This window comes from Hyaena hyaena, unplaced genomic scaffold (assembly GCF_003009895.1).
Source record: "Hyaena hyaena isolate Hyena2069 unplaced genomic scaffold, ASM300989v1 scaffold_252, whole genome shotgun sequence".
In the NCBI taxonomy this organism is placed as follows: domain Eukaryota; kingdom Metazoa; phylum Chordata; class Mammalia; order Carnivora; family Hyaenidae; genus Hyaena; species Hyaena hyaena.
The window spans coordinates 2,268,013-2,278,340 of record NW_024080884.1 but is presented as its reverse complement, the minus strand read 5'-3'; the positions used below and the strand labels follow the sequence as shown (position 1 = coordinate 2,278,340).

At 41.0% G+C, this 10,328-nt stretch overlaps 1 protein-coding gene across 1 annotated transcript; it reads right to left on the bottom strand.

Annotated features, from left to right (window-relative positions):
• Window positions 1-1,418: 1,418 nt before the first annotated feature.
• Window positions 1,419-10,277, bottom strand: MS4A2 (membrane spanning 4-domains A2). Its single transcript, XM_039245067.1, has 7 exons — window positions 10,115-10,277; window positions 8,931-9,054; window positions 8,318-8,452; window positions 4,809-4,865; window positions 4,124-4,279; window positions 3,684-3,782; window positions 1,419-2,818 (listed from the first exon to the last, which is right to left on the bottom strand). Exons 1-7 carry the CDS (start codon window positions 10,174-10,176, stop codon window positions 2,720-2,722), a joined length of 732 nt encoding a protein of 243 aa, XP_039100998.1. The 5' UTR covers window positions 10,177-10,277; the 3' UTR covers window positions 1,419-2,719.
• Between the last annotated feature and the right edge of the window lie 51 nt (window positions 10,278-10,328).

Genomic DNA, 10,328 nt, shown 5'->3' with positions numbered 1-10,328 from the left:
ATTCACCATTGCTATTTGCTCTCCCCATCTCTGTGCCTCACCTGGAGGAGACTTCTCTCTTGCCCTGCCAGCAGATACTGTCTCCGATGGTGAGTTATTTTCTCTCTATCTGACCTCTCTCAACTTTGAACTACGTGCCATCTGCTGTTTCACAAAGCACTTTTATGACTAATTCTTGTATCTTCTACTCTAGAATTGTTTCCTTCCTGTCACCCCTGTGATTATAGGCAGGTGAAGTCTAACTTGGCTTCCCTTTTATCTCAAAATAATTCCCTTAGAGTATTAATCTGCTTCATTAACAATCTCTCCAATAATAACACCAAATTTCGTCTCCACCAAAACACTGTATTGGATGCCATCAGGCTCTTTCTATTGCATTTCTCTTTGGTCTCCTAAAAATAAAAGCTAAGACCGAGCTTAATTTAGGTCTATACGTATGTTCTCCTCCCTCATCAATTCATATTTCTTTTATTTATTTATTTATTTTGAGAAAGAGAGAGGGAGAGAGAAGGAGAGAGAGAAAGCATGAGGGACGGGGGAGGGGCAAAGGGAGGGAGAGAGAGAATCCTAAGCAGGCTCTGCCACTGAGGAGTCCAGTGCATGGCTCGATCTCACAACCATGAGATCGTGACCTGAGCCTAAACCAAAAGTCAAATGCTTAACTGACGGAGACACCCAGGCGCCCCTCATCAATTAATATTTCTGACTTCCTACACGAGATTCATCAATTCATATTTCTGACAATCCATATTTCTGGCACACTTACCTGGTATTCTCCTTTGACCTTAGACCCAACGACGGAATGTGTTCATCAACAACAATTGCTTGTCTAATCTTGTCTTTTAATTCAACTTGTTAGCAAGATCTACCAATTTCTCTTTCCTCCATGTTTTAAACATGACCATTTCACTCTATCCCCACTGACTCCATTTTATCTCAGGTCCCCATTAATTTATTCTTCTTTCATTTCAAATTCCTCATTAAATGATCTTTCCATTTATGGTTTCCTTGTTTTTTACCCATCCATCTTACAAGATACTGAATAACCTACTAAAACTCCCCACTGCCCACTCATCAATCTGCAAACATTATTAAACAAAACTGTGTCCGTGCAAGTACTGATGATTCAGAAGTATATAGATTTTTATGAGACTTTGCGTCTTTGAAAAAAATATATTATCATTGACAGGGTATAAAATATTTCTATACGGAGGGGCAACTGGGTGGCTCAGTCAGTTAAGCATCTGACTCTTGATTTTGGTTCAAGTTCATAAGTTTGAGCCCCATGTCGGGCTCTGTGCTGACAGTGCAGAGCCTGTCTGGAATTCTCTCTCTCTCCCTCTCTCTCTACCCCTTCCCACTCCCCCCCCCCACCCGCTCTCTCTCAAAAATAAATAAATAACCATTAAAAAATTTGCATATGGAAAGTTATAGTGTAAGGTGTGTGTGTGTGTGTGTGTGTGTGTGTGTGTGTGTGTTTGGTTTGAAAAATTCATCATTTAGAGAGAAGAACAATCTTGACTAGAAGAACTTAAAGAATGAGTAGAAACTTGAAGAAAGAAGAAATTCAGGGAGCACAGAATATAGGGCAGAAAATTTCAAGTTGGGGTCCTGGTGTGAGATGATCAAGTACAAAGCATATTTAAGAGAGAAAATTGAAGTGGAATTAGAGATGGGGGCCATTAGAGTTAGGTTTGTGTGTGTGTGTTTTCCCACAATATACCCTCAATCCTGGCATTTAAATTATTCCTAATATCTTAATTTTACAGATTAGAAAAACCAGATTAAGTAAAATAATTAAATAACTTGCCACAACCCACTCAACTAATAAGCAATAGGCCTGGGATTCTAATGTGTTTTCTAAGATAAGTGATGCTTCTAACATTCCATGTTGGGCTGTCCACAGAAGATCAGACATAAGCAGGAAGCATCCATTGCTAAGCTGATATGAATAACATCCACCAAAATGACTAATACAAGCCTGCAGAATTCTATTCAAATTTCTATCTGACTATATTCCTATTGCTAATTATCTGCCAACTTGTTCTCCTTCTCACTTCCAAATTCACTTTAGAGTAATTTGTTTCTTTCTCTCAACTCTACCTGTTGCCTGACCCCATGTATATCTTCTCAGAATGTTCCCCCATCCACTCCATAAATACCCTTTGAGCTTTCATTATGTAGGACACTGGGAAACATGAAGTGAAAGAGACAAGTGTGGAAAACTTCAAACACTTAATTGGTCCTCAGTATTACATTTGCTGAACGGGCTTTGTCCTTTAGGTGCTTACAGCCCAGTAGGGGGACATCCATCACGCATATCTGTAGCTCTGAAAAGGGTTAAGAGCCAAACATGATCAAACTGTCAAAGTTTAACTCAGCTCTCGACCAGCCTTCCTCCTGTTTCCTCTATTTGCATTGTTATAGGCACACAGTAAATGCTAACTGATTATTCGTTGACTTCCCACAAAAGTTGGTACAAGACAGCAATAGAAAACAAGAAAAATAGGAGTCGATCATATCTAAAAATGGGCGAGGCATTGGGGAGTTTAGGTGAACAGAAACAACAGATAGAATAGTACCGTCTGGAGAATGAATCCTAATGTAAAACTGGAAGACCATAGAGAGAATTAAAATTTTGTCGGTAGTCCCTTAAACAAACATCTTGGCTTATTTTAGACCTTTTGCTGTGACTCAGAGTGTTCTGAATACAAGATTCTCATGAATCAGCAGGAGAAGACATCTCCTCTTTGCCTTCCAACTCACTGTAAATTGGTGAATATATGTTTAATTCTTCATAAAGACGGTCTTCTGGAATCTGATGAGAGAAAAATGATTTAATATCAATTACCAGGAATTTTCCACCACTAGATGATTTGTTCGAGAGCTCTTTCTCATCTCTTTTGGCTTTCTGAGTCTCATTCTGTCTCTCATTACACTGTAATTATTCCTTCCATCTCCAATAAAGCAAGCCAGACTGGCTGGCCAAGTGAGCCCAGGAGAAATTTTATCAGTCAATAACAAGTTGGTGAGACTATTATGTGTCTGAATTTTGTTATATCTTCTGTCTTATTTCTCTTTGGAGGAAAGTGATCAAAAAAGGCCACCAGACTCAAATGCTTCAGCAAGTGGACAGATGGAGAGAGTATGTATCATCTGGAAGATTTGAGTAAGTGTATGTGCATCAAGTATTGGTGAGTCTTTTTCATACATCAAAGGTATAATGGATGGGTAAGGCAAGCAGAAATGCAGTTGGTAAACATGAATTGGGAAGGAAAGAAGAGTGAGGCTTCAGAGCAAGTAGGAAGATGAAATCCAAGAAAAAAGAAAGAGTAGGAACAAATATAAGAGAGCTATCCTGGAAGAGAAAATAAGCCCAGATACCTGAGGGTTTCCATCACATACTACCTTCACATTTGTCTCTCATGCTCAACACAGAGCCTTTTCTAAAATTATGAAAATTCTACTTTCCTAATGTTCAGTCATGGGGACATATCATGAGATTTATGCTCTTATAAGTGGGAAAACATGATTTCAAACATGAGCTTCGGAAACCAAAATACCGACACATGGAAAAATAATTTTCCAGTAGAAATGTTCCCGGATATCCAGGCTGTACTTTTAGGATGAAGCTCAAATTCTTCAGTTTGTCATTCAGGATTGAGTATCAGGCCTTTACCTACCTTCTTCCCTTGGAACACTTCTCCAACTCCATAGATTATGAGTGACACAGCGCTGCAAAACCCCAGGATGGTGAGAAACAGGATCATGGCCACGACTTCCTGTTGAACAATGACCAACAAGTGGAGTCATGGGGGTAGGTGCCCTGAAAATGTGTTCCATTATAGCAGCCCCTGATTTCATCACCCCTCAACATGATCAGTCCCAGTGAAGCGACACACACATGGGGACGCCACACGATGGTAGTTCAAGGCAAGTGGCTCCAACCTCACAGAATTCAGCCGGGAAGGGGTTGGCAGCCAGCATCTCCACACATGCACCCCCAGAACACTACATTACATGATAGAGGTTACAGCAGAGGATGGGGTTCATGGAAAAGGGAAAGAGGGCTCTTACTTGGATTGGGAGCCAGAATCTTAGCCCTCCCACAAGAAATACATACAGTGGAAAAACAAGCCACAAAGCAGAAGTCATCTCCTTGAGTTTCCCAGCAGCTGCAGAAATAAACCCAGGAAGTCTTCAGGTTGATGGTCAGGATGAAGATTCCTATTCCTGCAGTGATGCTGCTGACAGTGTTTGCTCCCAGGCTTCCCCACACCTGATGGTGAAGGACAACACTCAGATCTGGGCCTTCACCTACCAGCACATTCAACAGATCTCACTGCAATTTTACAGCTGGTTGCATGCAGCAAACTCTGCCATGGTTCAAAATGTAAATAGAAAAAGGAAATCTTGATGATATGCTCATTGCTTTCTAAGCATCTATAACCTTCTTGCTAGGGCTGCCTTCAGGAAGACCCTCACGGACAAAACATCATCTCTCCTCAAGCCATCTCCTTAATCAGAAACAAATCATCCATTTGATCATATGACAGTACTCACAGGGACAGGGCCCAGTGTGGGGATATTTCTTAAAACAAGTGGCAAGGGAATGATGTCTTACTGGTTTTTTTTAAAGAAGATGATTGATATTGTAATGATTATATTTTTGATGATTATATCTAACACAAAATAGATTCCACATTCACTCATTATAGGGGAGATGATGACACATCTCCTTCAAGACTCCTAAAATTCCATTTTTTCTCATCTCCTCAAGGATGGATAAAGACAGAATTGCAACTCACCAGGTATATAGCATGCTTCTTTTCAGACATAATTGGCAAAAATCCAGAAATAGCAAACTGTATAAAGGAAGGGAGGGAGAAGTTCAGTGAGTCTCTGCCCGTCTTTACTTCCCCTTTCCCCTTTATCCCCCAAATATAAGGTAAAGTTGTGGGTACTCTATAAAGCTATGTATTAATGTTCCCCATAAGCTCACTATAATTTTATTCTTGTTTCCTATAGGGGGCTTCTCAAAATTAAATGTGCATATGAATACTGTGACAGTCTTGTTAAAATATTGATTATTATTTTTTTAATGTTTATTTATTTTTGAGAGAGAGAGAGAGCAGGGAAAGGGCAAAGAGAGAGGGAGACAGAGGATCTGAAGTGGGCTCCACGCTGACAATGGGACTCAAACCTACGAACCATGAGATTATGACCTGAAGTGAAGTTGGAAGTTTAACCGACTGAGCCACTCAGGCATTCCCAGATTAGGTTTTTAATTGAAGTATAGTTGACACACAATGTTACATTAGTTTCAGGGACACAACATAGTGATTTGACAAGCCAACTATTATGCTGTGCTCACCACAAGTGTAGCTCCCATCTGTGTCCATAGAACGCTATTACAATACCATTGCCTACACTCTCTATGCTGTGCCTTTTATTCCCATGACTGATTCATTCCATGCTGGAGGCCGCGCCGGCTCCGACAGGTCCAGGGGTCCCTGAAGGATGGACGGTGTCGGCGAAAGAGAATGAGAGAGCCCCGAGATTCTTTCTGATCACCAGGCAGGCATCTCTGTCCTGTCGGTTTTGGTGTCTTTATTTAAAGGTTCAACAACCATATGAGATCAGAGAAAAGTAATTTCTTACAATGAGAGGTCTTTTGTGATATCAATTACAGAATTATCCCAGTCATGGTGAATTTACCACCAAGAAAATAACAGGATGCTCTTAGTGAAAGACAGGATAACATATAGGTTAGGTTGTATATAGATAAGCTAGGAGTCATTCTGTCTGGCTCTCAAGAGGATGAATGTTTCTGAATTGGTTTGTGTGTGGAAGTCCTCATGGGGGCCCTAAATGTGTCCATCTTGGCACCTGGGTTTATGTTTTAGCTACTCTTATCAATCCTCATCCCAGTTGCCAGTGTAAGGGAGGGTGTTTGTGGAATGTAGGCCTTGAGGAAAGGACTGCCATACATCACCAATTAGTAAGTTATGTTCTGTACTTATCTGTACTTTAACTATAAATTAGGCTCTTCTGATATGGGACCAGGCTCAATAGTAACTCTTGTGTTCTTAACCCCCTTTATTATCTAAGTCTTGGATCTGCAAGGCCCATAGGAAGAGCCTTTTGACAATCGCCCATAGAGCTTTCCTCTAAAGTCTCTTTTGTGAAGACAGGAATATGCTTTTCCTTATGAGGTATCTGTATTCAGAATATGGGTCTGATATGGAATATTGTGAGGCCTTGTCTATACCAGCAGGCTCATTTCCAACATGATCCAGTAGTAGCAGAAGGAGATATTAGTCTTCATTTCTCATGGCAGAAGCTGTGCAAACATTGCCATCTCCTTGCTGTGACTGCCATCCAGAGAGGCCGGTGCGGCTCCCGGCAATTCCATAACTGGAAGCCTTTACCTCCCACTCCACTTCACCCATTTTGCCCATCCTCCAACCCCCCTCCCCTCTGGCAACCACCAATTTGTTCTCTGTATTTATGGGTCTGTTTCAAAATGCAGACTTTTAACCAGTAGATCCTGGAGGGGTCTTGAGATTCTTCATTTCTACCAGGCTCCTGAGTGATGTTGACCCTGACAATCCATGGGTTGCTTTTGGAGTAGCAAGATCCAGCAGACCTGGTACATGACTGTTATAAAATGGCTCTCATTTTGTTGTAATTGTTTGTTTGTATGAGCATCTTGTGTGTTAGAGTGTCAGCCCCTTTGGGCAGAAAATGTGTGTTTGTGACATGCGTATCTTGAGTCTCACATATGTCGTGCAGACATAAAGTAATTATAAAGATGTACATGGTAAAGGATTTATAGAATATAAATCAATAGCACAGATTCAAAACAATTTTGAAGGTTCAGAGTGTATGATGGGTTGACAGACATCTAATAAGCAAAGTGTATGGCATGAAGACAGTAGAGAGGAGGGTCAAATAAAATATGACAGAGGTTCAAGGAGAGTCATGAACAGGTAGGTAATCTGATGAGTCCTAAGTAGTTAGCAGAGCGCCAAGCCAATGCAATATTTTTTAGAGTTAAAATCTATCCTAGTGAATGAAGTGTTAATACAAAAGGCCACATGGAGTAATCAAAAATAATTATGCTGAGTGAAGGAAGCTGGAGAGTAGAGAGAATATGCTTTATAATTCCCTTTATATAAAACCCTAAAAAATGCGAACTAATCTAAAGTAAGAGCAGATCAGTGATTGCCTGAGGAGGACAGGGAACAGAGGGATGGATTACCAAGGATCACAAGAAAACTCTGGAGGTGATGGAAATGCTTTTATATTGATGTGATGTTTCCACATGTGTATACATGTGCCAAAATGTGTCAAATGATAGACTTCAAATATGTGCAACTGATTGCGTGTCAACGATACATCAATTAAGGTATATATTTTCGTGATCTCATTCAGTCATCTGGTTTAGAAATAGTACAATGATTAAAAGAGATATAATGAGGGGCACCTGGGTGGCTCAGTCAGTTGAACATCTGACTCTTGATATTGGCTTGGGTCATGCATGATCCTTGGGTCATGAGCATGGAGCCTGTTTAAGATTCTCTCTCATACTCTCTCTCTGCCCCCTCTCCCCCGCTTGTGCTCTCTATCTCTAAACAAACAAATGAACAAATAAATAAATAAATATTTTTAAAAAGGAGATACAATGAGAAAGCACTTAAAAGAGTTTCCAGGACATAATATGAATTCATCAGATGCCCTTGACCTTGTTTGACCTTGTCCTCCTCACCTCCTCAGTCTCTTTCTCCTGCCTTCATGAAGATAACTTGACTGATGAATAGTGTTAGGAATATGTTTCTGGAATTGGATTCTGAAAGGGTTTTTTTTTTATGTTGATTTATTTACTTTTGAGAGAGAGAGAGAGGAGACAAGCAGGGGAGGGGCAGAGAGCTTGGGAGACACAGAATCCGAAGCAGGCTCCAGGCTCTGAGCTGTCAGCGCAGAGCCGGACACGGGGCTCAAACCCACTAACTATGAGATCACGACCTGAGTTGGATGCATAACCAACTGAGCCACCCAGGTGCCCCTGTATTCTAAAAGTTTTGATTCATTTTTTATTAGCTAAATGTCCCTTGGGAAATTCATTTAACTTTTATGTATCTCAGGTTTCTCATCTGATAAAAGTGTACCAATGTGTTTAATCCAAGTGCTTTATAAACTGCAATACATATATACACTGTAAATACTAGAATAAATCATTGCTTAGACCTGACATGGGCAAGAAAAAAAGCTACATGCAGTGTTATTTCAGAAGTGATTGTAGATGTTTACTCACAAATGCTGCCCCCCAGAACGGGTAGCCTGCTTTAAATGATGAAAAAACATGATCCTCAAATTTGGAAAAACTGATCACGGAGAAGACCATTATTCCAAACCAAAGGCATATCAGAGCGATCAGAATTTGTGTTACCTGTAGAAAAAAAACTTCTTATCATGAAGGCCAAGCATGAGAAAATGGTTTGGGTGTCTTAGACATCCTGAGACAGGATTGAAATGCAATATTTTCTAGTATCATCAGGCTACTCTAAGAATGGGTACTGGCATGACCTAATGTGGGGATGGCCAATGCATTTCTCATGTGCCTTTATTTACATGTGCATGGAAGACATCAATAATTGTTCTTTCCATCGAGGTGCAGACAACAATGATTAATTTGATGTTAATGATATTAATCTACCATCAACTGAACTGAATTGGCAGATCCTCTTGGCCATTCTTCTAGTCTTCATAACAAAATGCTTCTCTCTACTCAACTGGGCCCCACATTGCCTCCTGATCTACAGGGGTTTTCAGGCCTCACGAATACAAGTGGGGAAACTGTGCATACACTCAAATACTCTCTCCTAGTCCCATTCTACTCTGGTTGATGTGGGAAGATGCCCACTCACCCCCAGGAATTGCAGCTCCCTCCTCAAAAACATCAGCCACGTACGGCATGGTGGGGCTGGGGCAGTCTTCTCCCGTAAGGCGTTATCACGGAGAGATACTTCTGAAAGTTCAATTTCAGGTGCACTGTGAAGTTTAAACAGAAATTCAGTCATGAGTGAATTCTCTCTCTGTGAAAAGTTCTCCACTGACAGGAATGGGTGGGGGATTGCCTATGTTTTCAAAAACAATCTTTCAATTAAAATCTCATTATAATGTGTAAGAAACTGAGGCTCAAAGAGTCCAAGTTAGTGGCCAAGATCACTGTCTGTGATTGGATGAACAAAATGGAACAAAAAATGAGCCACATCTTCTTACTCTTAGTGCGGGGTTACTACCAAGTTCTTTCTCAGTGCTCTGTGCTGATGAGTAAACATAAAAGCAAACAGACATGTTGACCTATGTGCCTCTCAGTCTTTTTAACACAGAAATGTACCTGAATATATTCTGTCAATGACACACTCCCTTTTATGTGCACAAAGGAATGGCTTTGAATGGTTAGTTAAATCTCTATTCCTGTTTTCAGCCTCAGAGGAGGCTAACTGCAGCTACTGTCCCTTCTGAAACTTTGGAATATACTTAACATTTTGCAATAATATTCAATCCAATATTGATTCCCAAAGCTCTGTCATCAGCCTCTCCTAAAATCCTTAAAAGGAAAGTCTTCATAATGTGTTCATCTTCAGCATTCAAGGGAAAACTGAATTACACACCTCCCCTCTCCTCACTCAAGAACATTTCCTCTCTCGACAGTGGGGCAGGATTCCATAGAAGGAGGTTCAAAAAGATTAACCAGGGAGGAGCACAGGGTCATTTTGAAAAATTCCTCTCCCTTAACACACATCGGATGCAGAGGCAAGAGATCTCAATCGTTAGTACGAAACCTACCTACCTCAACCCCACAATATGAGTCCCTTCTGTGAGAGAGCTCACTGTTATTCCCAGTTCCCAAGATGAGTGAAAACCTTCCTCCCCATCACCCAGAGAGAATGAACTAGTGGCAAAGTATAGCAGATAGCTTCTTTATGCTCAATGTATTAACCAAACCTGACAGATCTGTGTCTAAATCCATGAATTGGCGTGCCCCCAGCACTGTGGCTATCGCTGGCCCACTGGAAACGGAAATAAAATAGTAGCCTGAACCTACCTGGAGGAGCTTTGTGGGGTTGGGAGAGCAAGACCTGCCCTGCTACTACTTTCTGTGTCCATTTTTTCACGAGCTGAGCAATCCACCGGGGAAGAAGGTTGTTACAACGAGCCTTGGGGAGCTTCCTCTCACAGTGAGCTTCAGATGGGCAGTGAAGATGGGTTGGCTCATGACCCTGATGACTATCTTCATACTCAAGGCATGTGTCTCACAG

What these genes read in the sequence shown, in the direction of transcription:
- MS4A2 (XM_039245067.1), bottom strand. Translation starts at nt 10,176, where the DNA reads ATGGACACAGAAAGTAGTAGCAGGGCAGGTCTTGCTCTCCCAACCCCA. An exon ending in GGGAGCTGCAATTCCTGGGG is followed by an intron (nt 8,453 to 8,930) that starts GTGAGTGGGCAT and finishes TTTTTTCTACAG; the next exon opens with GTAACACAAATTCTGATCGC. An exon ending in TTGTGGCTTGTTTTTCCACT is followed by an intron (nt 3,783 to 4,123) that starts GTATGTATTTCT and finishes ATTGTTCAACAG; the next exon opens with GAAGTCGTGGCCATGATCCT.